This window comes from Sus scrofa, chromosome 9 (genome assembly GCF_000003025.6).
Source record: "Sus scrofa isolate TJ Tabasco breed Duroc chromosome 9, Sscrofa11.1, whole genome shotgun sequence".
Taxonomy (NCBI): domain Eukaryota; kingdom Metazoa; phylum Chordata; class Mammalia; order Artiodactyla; family Suidae; genus Sus; species Sus scrofa.
Window position 1 is genome coordinate 133,215,525 of NC_010451.4, and position 19,235 is coordinate 133,234,759.

General features: G+C 48.5%; 2 protein-coding genes across 8 annotated transcripts in view; one reads left to right on the forward strand and one right to left on the reverse strand.

Annotated features, from left to right (window-relative positions):
• C9H1orf74 (chromosome 9 C1orf74 homolog) overlaps nucleotides 1-19,235 on the forward strand; it is a 64,060-nt gene that overhangs the window by 27,824 nt on the left and 17,001 nt on the right. The window lies entirely within an intron of this gene.
• Nucleotides 15,927-19,235, reverse strand: part of HSD11B1 (hydroxysteroid 11-beta dehydrogenase 1) — a 46,946-nt gene continuing 43,637 nt past the window's right edge. For 2 of the 7 annotated variants that reach the window (NM_001348961.1, NM_214248.2), the window contains 2 exon segments: nucleotides 15,927-16,557; nucleotides 18,264-18,407. In NM_001348961.1, coding sequence (NP_001335890.1) covers nucleotides 16,340-16,557; nucleotides 18,264-18,407 — 362 coding nt within the window. In that variant the 3' untranslated portion in view covers nucleotides 15,927-16,339. 7 annotated transcript variants of the gene reach the window in all.

The following is a 19,235-nucleotide window of genomic DNA, read 5'->3' on the forward strand; positions in this document are numbered from 1 at the left end:
ATTCACTGGGCTACCACATCTACTTTAACTGGGGTTTGGAAAGGTGAGCTCAAGGTGACGCAAGTTTGCTTGACATCAGAGCTTGAGCTCTTAGCACTATGTCCTGAGGAAAATACAGTTAATAAGGTTGGCATACCTATCTATATGGAGAGTGGAGAGAAAGGGCGGGGGGACTCTGAAAACAGAGAATGTACGTCTTTTTGAATGCCCATGAAGTGTCAAAAAATTGACCATGTTGATCCTAAAGCAAACTTATTTTAGTTTGCTTTTTTTTTTTTTTTTTTTTTTTTTTAGGGCCGCACTCTTGACATATGGAGGTTCCCAGGCTAGGGGTCTAATTGGAGCTTCAACTGCCAGCCTATACCACAGCCACAGCAACGCCAGGTCTGAGCTGCATCTGCGACTTACACCACAGCTCACAGCAAGGCCAGGGATCTAACCTGAAACCTCATGGTTCCTAGTCGGATTCATTTCCGCTGTGCCATGACGGGAACTCCCAAGCAAACTCATTTTAAAAAAAGAAAATACTAAAACATTTTATCCCTTACAGCAGGATTTTCTGACCATAGTACAGTTAAATTAGAAATAATTAGCAGGAGTTCCCGTTGTGGCACAGTGGTTAACGAATCTGACTAGGAACTATGAGGTTGCGGGTTCGATCCCTGCCCTTGCTCAGTGGGTTAACGATCCGGCGTTGCCGTGAGCTGTGGTGTAGGTTGCAGATGCGGCTCGGATCCTGCGTTGCTGCGGCTCTGGCGTAGGCCAGTGGCTACAGCTCTGATTCGACCCCTAGCCTGGGAACTTCCATATGCCGCGGGAGCGGCCCAAAGAAATAGCAAAAAGACAAAAAAAAAAAAAAAAGAAAGAAATAATTAGCAAAAGTTGGAAGAAATAAGCACTTTAACCTGTTGGAAAAGAAATCTTGTTTACTCTTGAAATATAGAGAAAACCAAATCTGTAGTTAAGAGTGATTTGAAAAAAATGAAAAACAAAAAAAGAAGAGTGATTTGAGAAGTTCCCGTTGTGGTTCAGTGGGTTAAGGACCCAGCATTGTCCCTGGCTCAGTGAGTTAAGGATCTGGCATTGCCACAAGCTGTGGCATGGGTACCAGGTGTGGCTTGGATCTGGTATTGCATGGCTGTGGTGAAGACCAGCAACTGCAGCTCTGATTCGCCCTTTGGCCCAGGAACTTCCATATGCTGCAGGTGTGACTGTAAAAAAAAGATTTGAAAACAATGCTAATGAAAATATAACAAAATCTGAGCGGTATGGCTAAGGCATAGTATTAAATATTTCTATATTTATAATATAAAATATTTTCGTTACTTAAGAAAGTTTAAAAAATTAGCTATTTATGGAGTTTTCATTACTTAAATAAGAAAGTTTAAAACATTAGCTATTTATGGAGTTTCTGTTGTGGCTCAGCAGTAACGAATCCAACTAGCATCCATGAGGATGTGGGTTCGATCCCTGGCCTCACTCAGTGGGTTAAGGATCTGGTGTTGTCATGAGCTGTGGTGTAGGTCGCAGGCAAGGCTCGGATGTCATGTTGCTGTGGTGTAGGCCGGCAGCTGTAGCTGTGATTCCACCCCTAGCCTGGAAACTTCCATATGCCGTGGGTGCAGCCCTTAAAAAAAAATTAGCTTTTTATTTATTTTCAAATACATTTCTAAAAAATTGATCAGGAGTATCAAGGAAAGGAAGTGGGAATAAAAGGAAGATAAAAAGAGAAAGCAATAGAATTAGTTAGAATTTAGAGTAGAATTGATAACTGGATCTTGCGTGTGTATGTGGGGGGAGGTAGGCATACCAATGGAAAACAAAATCAGTACCATAAACTATTAGCTATTCTCCAAATCAGTTTAAAAAAGAGAAAGCACATCTGTAACCGTGACGCATGGATACATGGAGAGGAAATATAATTCGGTGGCAATGAAAATAAATTTAGAGTTATTTGTGTAACTGTGCTCGTGTTTTGAAAATCTGGATAAGATGGACTTAGGAAACTGATTTAGGAGTTCCCAGGTGGCTCAGTAGGTTAAGGACCTGGCATCTGGCATTGCTGCAGCTGTGGTGTGGGTTTGATCCCTGGCCCAGGAACTTCTGCATGCCAGGGGTGGTGCCAAAAAAAAAAAGAAAGAAAGAAAGAAAGAGAAAAAATAGAAACTCTGATTTACCAAATTAGACTCAATTAGAGATACATAGTCTAATTGTCTGCCTCTCCGAGAGGGTCCCCTTCGTCTAGTGTACGTCAGCAAAGGAGAGGACATCCATCAGGTCCCTGCTGAGGCGGTCACCTGGCGTTTACTGGCCAGCAGTCTGTGCTTCTTCTCACTATTTCCAGGTCTTTTTGTGGATAGTAATGTCTTGACCTTTGGAGCACAGTCTCCTTAATAGATGCTGAGCCTGCCTTCGGCTCCCATGCTCGGATAGCACAGGCCAGGCAACACTGTTGCTTTGCCTTTCACGACATCATGTGAGGGCACGTAGGGCTCTCAGATTTTATGGTGGGGTTGGGGTATTGAAAGGGAACCCAGTTATGAAAGAAAAATCTTTAAACCGTATGCTAATATGACGTCTCCTACACACTCCAGAAAGCAGCACTGAGCAGTTAACCCTATATGGAGGTCCCCCTATGGGAGCTGCTAGTTCTGATCTTGTTTCTCCTTTTTCTCCTCTGCTGGATGACTCCATTTATTTTTTATTTTTTGCTTTTCAGTGCTGCGCTCTTGGCATGTGGAGGCTCCCAGGCTAGGGGTCGATTCGGAGCTACAGCTGCCAGCTTACGCCGCAGCCATGCAGGATCCAAGCCGAGTCTGCAACCTACACCACAGCCCACAGCAGTGCTGGATCCTTAACCCACTGAGCGAGGCGAGAGGTCGAACCTGAAACCTCACGGTTCCTAGTCGGATTTGTTTCTGCTGCGCCGCGACGGGAACTCCTCCACATTCATTTTTCGGGAAAGGCGACATTGCCCGTAAGCAGTTGTTCTTGCCTGGAATCTCTCCCTCCACTCCCTCCAGTGTTCCCTCCGCAAAGCATTCCTCAAGTCCAGGTTATTCGTCTTACAGTAAGGTCACAGACATTCGACAGGATCGACAGGATAGGACCAGGTGGCCCTGGCAACCCACATTTTGCGGAAGTAGCAGGGATAGGTGGTGAGGGGAGCTTGGGACTGCAAGTCCTGCAGAGCAGCTCAGGGGGACATACTTAAGTCTGTTCCTGCTCAGGTTCTCCCCAGTGCAGACTTGCAGACTGGCCTCTTTAGTAGCTGGTAGCTGGTAGCTGTTTAATCAGATGTCCGTACACACCTCCTAAGGACAAATACTTACGCTCAGAGGTGATACAGTCTAACCTTATCAGGAGGAAGATAAATATTTTCTTAACACCTCCCTTTGCAAGGTTGCCTCTCTCAGCGGAGTTACAGCTTCACATTCCTGGTGGGACGGAGTTCTCAACCCTCCTCTTCTCTGTGGTTACTTTGTGTCGTCATTGTTGATAGAGGAGCTTTTATTGTAATAAAGCCTCACAGTTACGCTGGAAGAGATGATCGGAACTGTCATGAGATTCATCTGTAGTATAGACGCTGAGAATCTTCGAAAGACTTAACCCCAAGGCTCAGCTAACCCTGGATCCATTCTTGTGGGTCCCACTGAGCAAACGACAAGTTACTTTTCATCTGAGGCTTCTAAGAAGGATGGTCTCACTGCCTTTGACCTTGAAGGGCCCACAGATGGAGACAGTGTGTGTGTGTGTGTGTGTGTGTGGAGAGAGAGAGAGAGAGAGAGAGAGAGAGAGAGAGGACAGACAGAAAAGCAAGAGGAAGGTTGGCCAGACAAGGAGGATTTCCCAGGCACCCATCTCTGTTTGGACTAAAAGGAAAAACTACATGTTAATCTTCAGAGCCATTTAGTTTCCCTCGTCTGGACTTCATTTCAGATTGGGTCCCCTTGGGCCTGCCAGAAGGCAGAGTAAGGCTTATCTCTAAGTCAGATAGCATCATGACTTGTCCTCTAGGTAGACCATACCTCTTTTCAAAAGTTACTGCTTTTTAGAGTTCAGTTAAAGCTCTGCCCTTCTCTCCTTCTCTCCACAAGTGTGAATTGTCCAATAATAGGACTCTGAGGAGTGGGTTAAGGCTCTGGTGTGGCCCCAAGCTGCGGCTGGCTTCGATCACAGGTGTGGCTCGGACCTTGGCTGTGGGGTAGGCTGCACCTGCAGCTCCGATTCAACCCCTGGCAAGTGCAGCATAAAAATTAAAAAAAAAAAAAAAAAGGACTCTGAGAACTCCCAGTTTATCACTAAAAGTCCATATTATTTATTGAAAAACAATGTACTTGTGTACATTACTGAGCTACTAAAAATCATTTAACAAAAATAAAGATATGAAGCTTCTGTTCTTTCAAATCTTACTTTACTTCATTTATATATTGTTTTTTCATGATAGCCTAGGTCATCAGAACCAGTACCTATACTTAAGCCAAGAATTCGGAAAGCCTCAACAATAACTGTTTTCACTAACAGTGTAATTCCAGAGATGTTTGCTCTCTAGTAAAATGAGGTTATTTCATAATGTTACGTTCCTTCTGAAACTGGCAGTTTTCCTTCCTAGGTCAAACTCATTTTTTTTTGCCACAGCTTTGGTGAAACGATCCCAGTTATTTCACAGCTGGCCTCACATTCCAGACTGTAACATCCTCTGGAGCCTTTTCTGTATGTCCTACATGTTTCTCCCCTTATTTTCTGATCTGTTCATATTCAGCGCAATCTATTAGCCGTAACAGGGAATATAGGAATTGATGCAGTAAAGTAGAACCCAAGCTGCCTTCACAAAGCACTGATGCATTAGATGGCTGTCAGCCTGCTCTGCAGAGGACATTCCAGCGGCTCTGAAGACTAATAACCGAGGCAGCTTGGTGGAGAAAAGCATTCAGATTTTCTTTTCTTTTTTCAGCTTTCTAAAAATGACAATCGGGTGCACTTAAAAGAATTTTTAAAATGGAAAAAGACCTCATCTTACCACCCAAACACAGATCGGGTTCACATTTTTCACATTGACTTCCGGTTTTTATCTGTATGCACATGTCTTTTTTTTTTTTTTTTTAAAGGTTTTGTGTTGTGAATCTGTGATCAAGTGTTTGCTTCCCACTTGATGCTGTACTGTAGTCTTCATGTTTTTACCTTTTAGTGTTGTCATGCTCTTTTGTAATATCAGTGTACCATGATCTGTTTAATAATTTCCTTAATATTGAATGGCAGCTGCCTCTCCCTAGCCGTGCTCAGTATAATTCTTAACCACTGGTTATTACCATTTAATAGACAGAGGAAACCTAACTATGAGTTATACTGATGTTCTCTAATTGCAGTGATAGATTCAGAGCTGTGTTAACCTTCAGATTTGGAAGGAGGCTGCCTTACCTATCACTTCTGACTCCTTCTCTCCAGGGCTGTTGCTCACTCTGAAGCATTTTGCCTGAGTGGCAGCCTAGGGCCACAGAGCTCAGGGGCACTGGGAGGTAGGCCTGCCTGAGTTGGGGGCCTGGCTTTACCTTTATGGCCTGTTTCAGTTTTGTAGATTATCATTGTTATTATTATTATTATTTTGCTGTTTAGGGCTGCAGGTGCAGCATATGGACGTTCCTGGGCTAGAGGTCCAATTGGAGCTGCAGCTGCTGGCCTGCACCACAGTCACAGCAACACCAGCTCGGAGCTGCGTCTGTGACCTGCAGCACAGCTCATGGCAACACCGGGTCCTTTAACTCACTGAGCGAGGCCAGGGATCAAACCTGCATCCTTATGAATGCTGCTCGGGTTCGTTACTGCTGAGCTACGACGGGAAACTCTGCAGTTTAGTAAGTTGTCGAATCTCTTTACATCTCAGTTTCCTCATAAAACAGCTGTAAAGATAATCCCTGCCCTAGGGATTATTAGAGGACCGCATGATCTAACACGTGGCACTCAGTAAACGGTAGCTAGCTCTGTTATTGTAAGCAGTGTCTGCCATTTGGAGCGCCTGCCCTTGTGACCCATTCATGGTGGACAAAGTGGATCCTGTCTGGGAGCTGCGGTTGTGTGCCTATGAAGGCATGGTTTCAGTGCATTTTGGTCTGATATAATTTTATCTGATGTAATTTCATAAGTATTTCCAAAGGATTAAATAGAAGCATTTATTTATTCATTTAGCCACAGCCACAGCATGCGGAAGCTCCTGGGCCAGAGATTGAACCCGTGCTACAGCAGTGACCGGAGCCACAGCAATGACAATGCCAGAGCCTTCATTGCTAGGCCACCCGGGTACGCCTAAAAAATAATTTAAATTATCACTTCAAAAAATTAATAAACAAGTGGAACCTCTTCATCCATGGGCTGATGGCAAAAGTTAAAATATATAACTTGAAACTCACTCAGGTCAACTGATTGGGTTATTTTAAGTGTGTTATACTCCTCTAGGTGGAAGAAGAATATTTGAGGTGCCTCACAGAGTTCCTCCCAAATGATTGTCTGGAAGGGCATTTACTTCTCTATTATGCTGGACCTAATCAAATATGTTCTGAAATAAATAATGGGAACCATAATAGCACCCACCTCAGTAGGGCTGTTTTGATGATTCAATGAGTTCATATTCACATAGTAGAACAGTACCTGAACAGAGTAGGTACATGGAAGTGTGTGCTAATAAGTGAGGTAAAAAGCCATCAAACTGTTCCATTTAGAATGGAGAAGCAATGAGGTCCTGCTGTACAGCATGGGGAACTCCATCCAGTCTCTTGGGATAGACCAGGATGGAAGAGAATATAAGAAAGGGAACGTATATATTTGTATGACTGGGTCACTTTGCTGTACAGCAGAAATTGGCACATTGTAAATCAACTATAATAATTAAAAAAAAACAACAAAAAAATCATCCCAACCTATTTATACTCTTTTGTTTTTTTGTGTGAAGTGATTGATAATTTGATTCATATGGCAATTACATGGAAGAACTTAGTCTTATTTACATGGAGATTTTGGTCATTTCTAATTTTTAGCTTTTACTACACTGCTGCAGGTGAGCATCTTATGCCTGCAGTTATGTGTTTTCTTCTTTTAAAATATTTCCTTGTGGAGTTCCCGTCGTGGTGCAGTGGTTAACGAATCCGCCTAGGAACCATGAGGTCGCGGGTTCGGTCCCTGCCCTTGCTCAGTGGGTTAACGATCCGGCGTTGCCGTGAGCTGTGGTGTAGGTTGCAGACGCGGCTTGGATCCCGCGTTGCTGTGGCTCTGGCGTAGGCCGGTGGCTACAGCTCCGATTCGACCCCTAGCCTGGGAACCTCCATATGCCGCGGGAGCGGCCCAAGAAATAGCAACAACAACAACAAAAGACAAAAAGACAAAAAATAAATAAATAAAATAAAATATTTCCTTGAGGATAAAAATCTCAGGAGTGGGTTGGCTGGGGCAGTCTCATGAAGAAGTGGCTTAGTCCTGATGAGAAAGCTTTGCAGGAAGCAGGCAGGAGGACACAGGGCTGGGTTTAGGGCACTGCTGCAGAGTCAGGAGAGCGCAGAGAGGTGGGGGCCTAACAGCGTGGTGGCATGATGGGTTGGTGTGGCTGGATGTTAGCAAAGGGGCAAGACCAGGATGGTCTGGGATAGTGGCCAGGGATCCGGAGAAATGGCATTTAGGTCCATCTATGCCTTGCTTTTGAAATGCAACGTTGTTTTGACTCCACGGGTCTCAGCTTCCTCCAAAGTCTTTCCCTGTATTCCCTTTACTTTCCTAGACGTTCGTGAAATACCTTGTACCTGCTAAGATCTGTGCTCAGTACTATGGGTGCCACAATGAGTAAAATATAGTAAATCCCTTGCCGTGGTTACATAAGACATTTTTAAAGGTAACTTTAGAGTGTGGTAAAGTCAGGTGGTAGACAAATACAGGAATTCATCGAGGCGTCGTGGGGAGCACCCACCCCAGCCTTGAAGGGTGGGCCTTGGTGGAAGGGAGGAGAGTTTTCCTGGAGGAGGTCATGTCGAGCCGGGTCTTGAAGGATGAGCAGGGGTTAAGCCAACTGTGGGGAGAGAGGAGCACTGTGGGCAGAAGAGGTGGTGGGGGCAAAGGCAGGCGGGGACAGCGCCTCCAAGAGGACCGGCAGTTCCCGGCCCCTGGGAATCAAAAGCAGGGCTGGTGGCCTTGATGTGTCAGGGGAGGTGGCCAGGGTCCTTGCACACCCGACGAAAGCGGTTAGGCTTTGTTCTCTGTTCCGTCTTGCTCAAGGATGGCTTTGGAAGTGTGCCGGCTTCCGCTCGAGTCCAGGATGGGCCTTGATTTCCGCCGGCCCTGACGCTGCTCTCCCGGGAGGCGCAGAGCACCTTGCTTTGGCGGGTGACCACTAGCTGTCGCTGCTGAGCAGCTCTGGCTCCCCGCCGCTAAAGGCCCCTGTGTCCTAGGCCGCAGGGGCCAGGGCGGCCCTACCGGATGCTAGAGGGCCGCCCCGCCTCCTCCCCGTCTGTTCATCCGCCCCGAGAGGGGACGCCTTGGCAGGCGCCAGGTGACGAGGGGGCGGTAGCCCTTGAGCAGAACCCGGCACCGGTTGCGGGAGGTAATTGCGGTGAAGAGGGTCCGCCCCACCGCCGCCATCAGCCACTGGGTGGCGCTGCCACCCCTGACGGCAGAAAGGGAGCTCTGGGGAAAGGACAAGCCTTTGGAGAGCACTGCTTGGCTCTTGGGTCCTGGGATGCGGTAGCTTTTGCATCCACTCCGTGGCCGGGGGTTCAGGGTGGCACAGGACTGCCAAGGACAGTGAGGGAGGTCCCGGAGCACCCCGACCCAACTGTCCCCAGTCGGCCCACGCTGCCGTGTCTTGGGTCCTTCAGTCCTCAGCCGTGGCTGGTGTGGTCTTTTGACCTGTCCCCTGTTTCTACCCTCTGGCTCCAGGTCCAAGATGCCCCCTCGCCCCGCCGCCACTCCCCTGGCTTCTGCATCCTTATCTTCCTTCCCAGAAACCCCTCTCCCAAGCCTCCCCATTCAGCCGGTGTTCCTGCCGTCCTGTCGGTTTTCTAGGATCCATTGCCCCTCCCTCCTGTGGCACTGCCCTGACTCCGGGCCGCTGCTCATCCTGTGTGTTGGATCTGTGCGGATTTGTCTGCTTCTCCTGGCTTTTTTGACTGTGGGTGTTGGAGTTCTAAGTCCTCTTGTACCTTTTGGAAAATTCTCTCTCATCTGTCTTTTCACATTTACCCCGTCCCCTAACTCCCCCGCCTTTAAAAACTAGAGAATTTAGACATTTTCTAAGTCTTACTAGAAAACCACTCAAGAGGTGTTAAGAGTGGCTGAGGGGGTGGCAGAGGGGGAGGGTGGAGTGGGGGGGGGCTCCCCTAACTTTCCTTGGCATCCTTCACGAACTGGTGGGCCTCTGGGGTGGGCTGGAGGCCCAGAGCTGCCCAGAGGCTGACACTGAGCTAGAGCTGCTGGAAACATTCTGAGAAAGCGTGAGCACGGACGCGTTTCCCTCTTCCCGTCATGCTGCAGGTTAGTGTGGGTGGCGAACCTCCCTGGAGAAACGAAGGGATGCTTCTGGAGTTGGAGGAGCGGATGTGGCCCAGTGCTCTGGCCTGGGCGCCCCCCCCCCCCGTGAAGCAGAACGTGGGGTCTTGGCAAATTCCCTGAGCAGCAGGCCCTGCCAGAAGGGCAGTGTGTTCTCCTCAACATGTAGTGCCCTCAGGGAACTCGCTCTGAGCCAGGGAAGGTGTGGCCTGCAATTCATTTCCCAGAGGACTGGTGAACAGTGTAACATATGCCGACTTCTTTCTCTCGCCCAACTTTAGAGCCGTAATCTCCAAAGGGGCCGCGTTGGAGGAACTCCTGGGGTGTGGGGAGAAAAATATTAGATTTCTCTTTATTTTTTAAACTTGTCTTTCGAAGGTTTCTATTTTTGCATGGTTTATGTTAGTAAATAGTAGTGCATATATTATATAAGTAGTAACCGTATCTATCAGAAATGCATATGCCAATCACTTCTTAATGCTGAAGTGTGGGATCCGAAGTTTCGGAAACCACTGCTCTGGAGAATCTTTGGAGCTTGTCGTGGACCCCAGAGGAGGGCTGATATGCTGGCCCAGAGCAGTTCAACCAAGGAGAGGGCCCAGCCTGTGTGGACAGTTTCCGGGTGGCAAGGTGGGACGTCCTGGAGAGGAGCTCTCAGAAACAGCCAGATGACTGTCACCCTACCGGTTGTGAGTCACCGCCTCTGAGGTCACCTCAGGGCGCCCTGCTACCTGATGTCTAGGGCCTTTCATCAGTTGTTTACTGAGGAGAAGATTCACTGTTTCTCAAAGGGACTTGGAAGAGGTGGGAGGCCCAGGGCGTTCTCCACGCGGAGGGAGCTGTGACCAGTGGGGACCTTGCAGACGGCCCGTGGGAGTGGATCCTGTCACCTTCGCCAGGAGCCTGGCATCCTCGGGATCGTGTCCTTCTGCTCTGACTGTATCTCAGACTTACCTTTGAGGTGATTTATGTTCGTGACCAACACCCGTGGCTCCTGGCAGAAGCCCATATTTGTTTGGGGAGGAAATGTGCTCAGCTGAAAATTCCATCTCTTTCTATCTCTTTTTCTTTTTAGGGCTGCACCCATGGCATATGGAAGTTCCCAGGCTAGGGGTGGAATCAGAGCTACAGGTGCCAGCCTTTGCCACAGGCATAGCAACACTGGATCCCAACCGCATCTGTGACCTACGCCACAGCTCACGGCAACACCGGATCCTTAACCCACTGAGCAAGGCTAGGGATTGAACCCACGTCCCCATGGACATTATGTTGGTTCTTAACCCATTGAGCCACAATGGCAACTCCTGAAAATTCCCCTTCTTAACTTCTCTTGAAGGGAGGGGTGGTCCCAAGACATGACTCTGGCCCATGGAATGTGAGCTGAAGTCCTGGCCGGGGTCTTCATGGTGGGCAGGTCAGCGGGTGTACACCTTCGGCCTTTCACACCCCCCCACCCCCGCTCTCTCTGTTTGATGCTAAAAGTGGAGGAACTGCCTTATGACGCCACAGTGACAAGGTGGAGGATGGCTAGTTGGAAATTGAGAGGGAGCCTGGCTGCCAGAGGTGCTGGTCTCCCCCACCCTGACTTTTTGTCCTGGGAGAAAAAGAAACCTCTACTTGATTCAGCCACTGTCAGGGGTTTTTCTGTTACTCACAGGGGAATGCAGTGCAAGCAGACATGAAGGTGGACTCAGGGCTCGCTGACACGTGGGCTGAGGCCAGGGACTTCCCGCATGATGCTGACACTCCTGTATCAAGAGGTGGGGTGTCTGTCCTCTCCTTGGAATGGGTGGATCGTCACAGCTGCTTCACTGACAGTCTCTGGGCGGTCATGCAACGCAATACAGCGACTGCCTGCCTCTGTCTCTCAGGACAGGTGCCTTTGGAGTCTCTCGCAACAGGCGCTTTCTTACATGGGGCACAGGGTAAGAAGCCCGGCGGCCCTAAAGCTGCTGTCCTGAGAAACGACAGAAAGCTGGAGATGCCTGAGTAGCCCCTGGCTGTCCCGGCTCCAGCTAGTCAGGTCACAAGCCGCCTGCGTGGTGGAGCCTGCAGATGCGGGCTCTGAGCCAGCCCAGCTGTGCCGAGTGGAGCAGGAATGAGCTGTCCCCTCTGAGCCCTGCCCGGACTGCAGACTCACGAGTGAAGTGAACCTTTCCCTGAGGTTCTGGAGATTGACTGCAACTTGTCTTTTAGGGACACCTTTCAACCCATAGCCCCGCCATTATGAGTCACAGGTCTGCTCCTCCAGCCAGTCCTGATTTGGTCTCAGGGCTGAGACTAGTGCTCGGTGCACACTAGCCCTCCCGCTCCGCACTCACGCACACTCACCCAAGCCCGTCTGCACATAAATGGCATTGTGTTGCACTTAGTTGCAAGCAGCTTGTCTAATACTCTTAACAGTATGTCTCAAGGGTCCTTCCATGTGAGTTCGTGCACATCCACGTCACCCCTTGTTATCATGATAGGGTGATTTCAAAGTTTGGACGTCCTACAGGCAGATAGTAAAGTGGCCTACAGTTTTGTTGGTTAGCGTTAGCCCTACTCGCAAATGTAATGTTTGGTGACTTTTCAGTTTTTCTAAGCTTTAGTACAATTTCTGGTGGTAAGAGAATATTTTTGTTAAAAATATTGCTGCTTAGTGACCTCAAGTTGGAGTCAGAGTCCACCCGGCATGATAGATGAGGGAGCAGAAGGAGGGTGGGGGCTGAACACCCTGGGGGTCGGAGTCAGGAGAGGTGGAGCCAGGAGGAGGGACTTTGAAAGAGACCTGGCCCCAGGGAAGCCTGGAGGGAAATGGTGTCCACCTGTCGAATGTAAACCCAGCCTTCCTTCCCCGCCCTGAAATGTAAGGAGAAGGTGCCTCTGCTCCTTCAATACATTCAGCGGGGGTGGCCTTGCCTTTGGACTCCACAAAGAAATGCTGAGCTCTTCTGTCATTGTGGATGAGGAATCAACAACAAACATCTGAATTTCACATGCAGTGTGAAAAAAGACATCCATTGCATGTATTTTTTTTTTTTTTTTTTTTAATGGTTGCGCTGGCAGCATTCGGAGGTTCCCAGGCATTGGGGTTTAATCGGAGCTGCAGCTGAGGCCTACACCACAGCCACAGCAGCGCTGGATCCAAGCCGCATCTGTGACCTGTGCCGCAGCTTGTTCCAATGCCAGATCCTCAACCCACTGAGTGAGGCCAGGGATCAAACCCGCATCTTCATGGAGACTATGTCGGGTTCTTAAGCCACAGAGCCACAGCAGGAACTCCTGCACACATACTTTTGAGCTCATGATAGAGTGAGCTAGGCAGGCCAGGATCTTGTTCACTAACAAGGGCCATTATGCTGCTGGTACCACTGATACTGGAGCTTGGCTCTGGAGAGGAGGGCAGAGAGCTGAGCGGTAGGAGAGCCAGGTGGGGAAGACTTTGAGGGCCTTTGAGAGAGCCTCTCGGAAAGGCCCCCCTGAAAAGATCGCTACAGCCACCTATTGGTGAGACACAGAGCTGAGTTTATTGCTAACTCAGGCAAGAGGCCGCACTCCCTCGATGGCGTCTTAGCAGCCTTTCATGATGGGAGGAGGCAAAGTCAGAGTATTTACGAGTCTAGTGTGGGTGGGCCTTCAGTGTGCTGGCTTGATTAGAATTGGGAAAGGATCCCGAGGCCAGCATTTGGGACTGGTGAGCACGTGAAGGGAGGGATGGGACGCGAGGCTTCCCAAAAGTCTTAAAGAATCTGAGCATTTGTGCAGGGGTTTGCAGCATTTGTCTTCCTGGACAGAGCTGCTTGGAACAGTACAGCCGTGCTGCTGAAGACGAGGGAATGGTAATGGCCAGGCCCGTGAAGACAGCAAGCGATGAGTGTGCCAGTTGCTTTTGGTTCTCAGACCTAGTTTCCGGGATCATCCACTCGGGGATGGTGGGTTCGGAGGAAAGCCTCATCCAGTAGGAGGTTTACCCTCCGCCCAGGCGAATTCTAACTAGCTTCTGATGTTGTCCCCACTCTCCAGTAAAGGAATGACTGCACTCTGCCTCGTCACCAAAGTCTGTGCAGGGGGAGCCTCATTTCTACAGGAGACTGAGGGGTGTCAATCTGATTGCTCAGAAAGCAAGACATCCCCTAGACCACATTGTGTGTGTGTGTGTGTGTGTGTGTGATGCTGTGTGATTTCGGTCTAACTTCTCACACACAGGTGCAGTGAGGTCTCTCCTGCTCCCTTGCAGTGGGCATATAGCCTGGGAAGGACCTCTTTCTAAGAAAAATCCAGCCATATTCACACTCCCAGATCCAGCTCCTTGTCCATGTGGCTGGCAGCTCAATGAACTCCAGTTTGTTCAGCTGTCCAGCCATTTATTTATTTATTTATTGTCTTTTTTTTTTTTTTTTTTTTTTTTTTTGCCATTTCTAGGGCCACTCCCATGGCATATGGAGGCTCCCAGGCTAGGGGTCTAATCGGAAATGTTGCCGCCGACCTACGCCAGAGCGACAACAACGCGGGGATCTGAGCCGCATCTGCGACCTACACCACAGCTCATGGCAACGCTGGATCCTTAACCCGCTGAGCAAGGCCAGGGATCGAACCCGAAACCTCATGGTTCCTAGCCGGATCCGATAACCACTGAGCCACGACGGGAACTCCTGTCCAGCCATTTAGACTAGGAGGCGAGAAAAGGAAATTGCCACTGCAGGTCCAGGCCCATGTCTTGTGTCCCAACATCACTTCCCATGGAAACTCTACATTTGGGGGTGTCGGGTTTGTGCTGGATATACTCCACTCGTCCCTCCAAACACTCTTTCTATGCTTTTCCATCACTGCTCTGTGCATGGGGAAGCTGCCCTCTGTGGTTTATGTCAATCTGCACTCTGGCCCTTTGTTCACCTAGTAGAAAATACCAGTAAGAAATCAGTGAGATGAACTTTTTTTTGGACAGGGGGAGTGGTATGCAGAAATTCCCAGGCCAGGGATCAAACCTATGCCTTGGCAGTGGCTGGAGTGACAACTGCTGGATCATTAGCCTGCCAAGCCACTTCGAATGAATGCTTCTTTAAGCTGATTGTAACATCTTAGCAGTTTCCCTCATAAATTAATGAGGTAAATAAAATCTTTGACATGGGTTCATTTCAAAAAAAAAAAAAAAGAAATCAGTGAGAGGGAAGAGAGCGAGGCTGGGGTATTTATTTCCCCAGATCCCTCCTTCACGATCCTTGATTGTCTGGTTGCGCCCTTGAACTGAATGTCATTGCTCCTGTCATGCAACATTCTACCCACTGAGCAGGGCCAGGGATCAAACCTGCATCGTCATGGACACTAGTCAGATTCGTAACCTTTGGAGCCACAATGGGAACTCCCTATCTGGGCTTTCTTAACAGTTCTCTCCTCTTGTCCCTATGGTGGGCCTAGGGTTGCAATTAGCTACAATTAGCCCTAAGACACTGCATTACCTCTGGCGATTCCCTGCAGCCTTGCCCACACTCCATTTTATTAAACTCTACTCAAATTATCCAGTTTGCCATCTCTTATCTGTTGGGGATCTGGCTAATATACAGCTTTGCTGAGCTGTTAATGTTTTTTCCTCTTTGGCTGTAGTCACGTGATGCCTGGTAAGTGTTTGACAGGTATTTGTTGAGTGAATGAATGACTAAATCTGGATTTGAACTCCACTCCTTCCTCTACAAACCTCTAAAATGCTGCGGAGCATTCACGTGTAAAGTGTAGAAGCTTGGTGCACTCGAGTACAATAAATCGGTGTAGGTTCTATGGCTCATGTTTCCAGGGACCTCCACTTCTACGGGTTTGCCCTAGGATTCATGCCCAGAGGGGCAAATATGAAGTAATACAGAGGATCTGAAGGATACAAAAGAGCCAAGACGTTATGTTCACTAAACAAAGAGTAGGGTGATTTCTTCAACTCAAGAGCAGACAAAAGATTCAGATCACAAAATAAGAAATGCTGGCATTCCCGTTGTGGCTCAGTGGTTAACGAATCCGACTAGGAACCATGAGGTTGTGGGTTTGATCCCTGGCCTTGCTCAGTGGGTTAAGGATCCAGCACTGCCGTGAGCTGTGGTGTAAGCTGCAGACGTGGCTCGGTTCCCGCGTTGCTGTGGCTGTGGCGTAGGCCGGTGGCTACAGCTCCCATTCGACCCCTAGCCTGGGAACCTCCATATGCCACAGGAACAGCCCTAGAAATGGCAAAAAGACAAAAAAAAAAAAAAAAAAAAAAAAAAAAGAAAGAAATGCTGGAGTTACCTCGTGTTCCGGCAGGTTACGGGTCTGGCATTGTCACGGTGGTGATGGTGCGATTTAATCCCTGGTCTGGGAACTTCTGCATGACGTGGGCGTGGCCAAAACCAAACACACACACACACACACACACACACACACACACACAAACCAAACAAGAAATGTACATTGAAAAAATCCACATGTACAGGTTACGATTTTAATGGAACTGTACTGAATGAACCGAAGTTACAGCCACCAGGTGTGGATTGATAAGGTCTGTGTGACCTTTACTATCGTTAGTATTGGTTAAGCCTCATAACATTATTACCCGTGAGGTAATGTGACGTAACTACCTTGTAATTATACCTACACTTACTATGAATTTCAAAACTGCGGGTTCATGACATTCATTATAATTGCGTTTCCACTGTACAAGTGTTAGAAGAACTTCAGCTTGTGAGATGCGATGTGTGACTTGCAGCCCCGTGGGGACACTCATTTATCTCTCTGGGGAGATGCCTTCATCATGGAGCTCAGATAAATATCAGGCAGAATACCTGCAAGCCCCTTATCATGCCCAGCCCTAAACAAGGGCCTAGTTGTTTGTAAACCTTTCCATATTATAATGTCGTAAGGACAGAAATTCCAGGATCTTCCTCCCTGGATTTCCCAGCAGGAGAGAAGTCAAGATTGAGCTGTCATAATACACTTCCTCTTGGCGCAAAGCTGCCCCTTTGATAATTTCCAGGGCGCATTCTTCCTTTGGAGATGGTTGTACGTTGAGTATCCCAGCCACTGCTGTCATGGCCGTGTCTGTAGAATGACAGGAGAAGAGTGGGGTTACCCAAGCAAGTAGGCTCTACACGGTGGAAGGCCTGCAGACACCAGGCTTTCAGAGGCTGTTTGCCAAGTGCTCGCTCCGCAAGGCCCGCAGGACCCTGTTGGGAATACGTGGGGAAGACTGGGTATGTTTAAGCCCGCTGGGCAAAGAGAGGCGTAGTGTTCATATGGGGCCGGCCTTTCTGGATGGAGATTTATGGGGGCAGCTAGAGTCGCTAGTGGAGAGATTTGAGTCCTCCTCCTCCTCTTTGGGGTGTTCTGGTTGGAAATACAGAGGAGCAGAACGAGGACAGAAGTCACACAGGGACCCAGTAGCTCATGGAGGTGCCAGTGGGCACAACCAACGTGCCGTGTGATCATGACTGCTGACTTGGAAAAGGAAGAGACGGCACGATCCCAGGCCTTCGCCCCCTTGTCAGCACCCACCGCTTTCCCTTGGAAGGAAACTATTGTTCCTGCTCCCTCCTTCCCCAAATCCGCTTCCTTCTTGCCCAGCTTCTCTCTCTCTCTCTTGCTATCCCTTGCTTGTTTCACTGTGTGTCTTTGTCTTTGCCTCTCTCTCCATCTATTCAATTGCTCAGCTACTCTTTTCTTTAAAAAAAAAATTATCTATTTTATTTATTTAGCTTTTTAGGGCTGCACCCGTGGCACATGGAGTTCCCAGGCTGGGGTCAAATCGGAGCTACAGCTGCCAGCCTACACCACAGCTCACAGCAATGCCGGATCCTTAACCCGCAGAGCAAGGCCAGGGATCCAACCCGAAACCTCATGGTTCCTACTCGGATTCGTTTCCGCTGCACCACGACGGGAACTCCCTCAGTTACTCTTAAAGTTTTCTTATCCTTCCTGCCACATGTTTTAGATCACCTTGCATTCGGACCTATAGAAAAGTAAAAAAAAAAAAAATGTGCAAAGTTTTTCCTTATATCCTTCACCTTTGCTTCCCCTTATCACAAGGTCACACGTAACCCCTGTACAATTATCAACGCTAGATACGCTATGGTTGGAACAGTATCACCGACTACACTGCAGACTTGATTTTTTCACTGATGTCCTTTTCATGTCCCAAGGTCTCATCCGGGAGTATGCTTAGTACTAACTTCTTCTGAGGTTCCCTCGCATCTCTGACACTTCCTCTGGCTTTCCTTGTCTCTCAGGCCTTGGCACTTTGCAGAGTCCTGTTCCATAGGTCTGTGGAATGCTCCCCAATTTGGTTTTGCCCATTGTTCTCATAACTGGAGCGAGGCGACACATTCTGGGCAGGACCACCCCGACCATGACACTGTATCCTTCTCAGTGCATTATATCCAAGGGTTCATGATACCTGTGTGTCTTGTTACTGGCGGTATTATGAAGAAACCTGAACTCGTGTTTGGTAGGTCTCATATAAGGAAGTAATAGCTCTTTAGTGTTCGTGAGGACGTAGGTGTTCAGAAGAGGGTCAGGTGATGAATGAGCTGTCACTCAGCACGCGCGTGGCGGTCAGAATGGGAGGAAGGAAAGGTCAGAGCATTCAGAGGGTCCACTAGTGACAGAAGGCTTCATGAAAGGGGGCCTAGTGCTCTCACAGGCTTTCAGTGCATGACCCACGATGATGTCGGGGAGTCTGGCCCCCCGTTGACCTCACAATGGTGAGATACTCGATCCACAGGCCATTTATTCCAGTCTGTTGACCTTACCTGTGTCTATGAGACCGAGGATACAGAGCGTGATTGACACGTTGACCTTGGTCACTGAATATTCTTTCCTGATAGAGGAGAAGAACCCGTCCAGAGCAAACTTGCTTGCAGAATAGGGAGCAACAAGTGGATTCGCCATTTTCCCTAAATGAAAAAGAAATGCGTTAACAAGGGGACCCACTTCAGCTCGGACAGAGCTGGTTTGGGCTTTGTCTGTAGAGGTCTTTGTAACCCTCGTGGAGTCCTTTCACATCCTGAGCCTTAGTTTCTCTTTACTCCCTAAAGAGATGATGCCGTGTTGAAGTTCTCGAAGACAAAAATTACTGTGGTATCAAAGAAATTCCCTTTGAAGAGACTGAGTGGCAGGAGGAAAGCGTTCATGGAAAAGGGGTTAAATATTTTTAAAAAAATTTTATGGCCACACCCCTGGCATATGAGAGTTCCTGGGCCAGGGAGTATATCTGAGCTGCCACTGTGACCTACGCTGCAGCTGTGGCAACACTGGATCCTTTCACACACTGTGACAGGCTGAAGATTGAGCCTGTGCCTCTGGAGTGACCCAGGCAGCTGCCGTTTGATTTTTGACCTACTGCGCCACCACGGGAACTCTGGATTAGTTAGATTTTTAGAAAAGGCAGCAAATAAGCGGGATTACAAAAGAACCATGTAATTCCACAGCTGCTAACTCTTCTGCTTCTGTCCCAAGAGCGCTGGAATCCAGGGGTTTGGCAAGCGCTCTCTACCTACACAGCCACCTATCATTGGTTTACTTTCTGTGCACCGGAAGTGAAAACCCCCTTCTTTGCTTTTCTACCCTCCTCCCCCCCTTTTTTTTTTACTTTTATCAGCCTGGTTAATTCTCACTCAGCTTTTGGGAGGCTATGTGGACATAAGCCTGATAGCATAACATATTTCTTATGCCCTTTCAAAGAGGGGGGCACAGGAGTGTCCTGAGACCTTATGCTCTTTGCA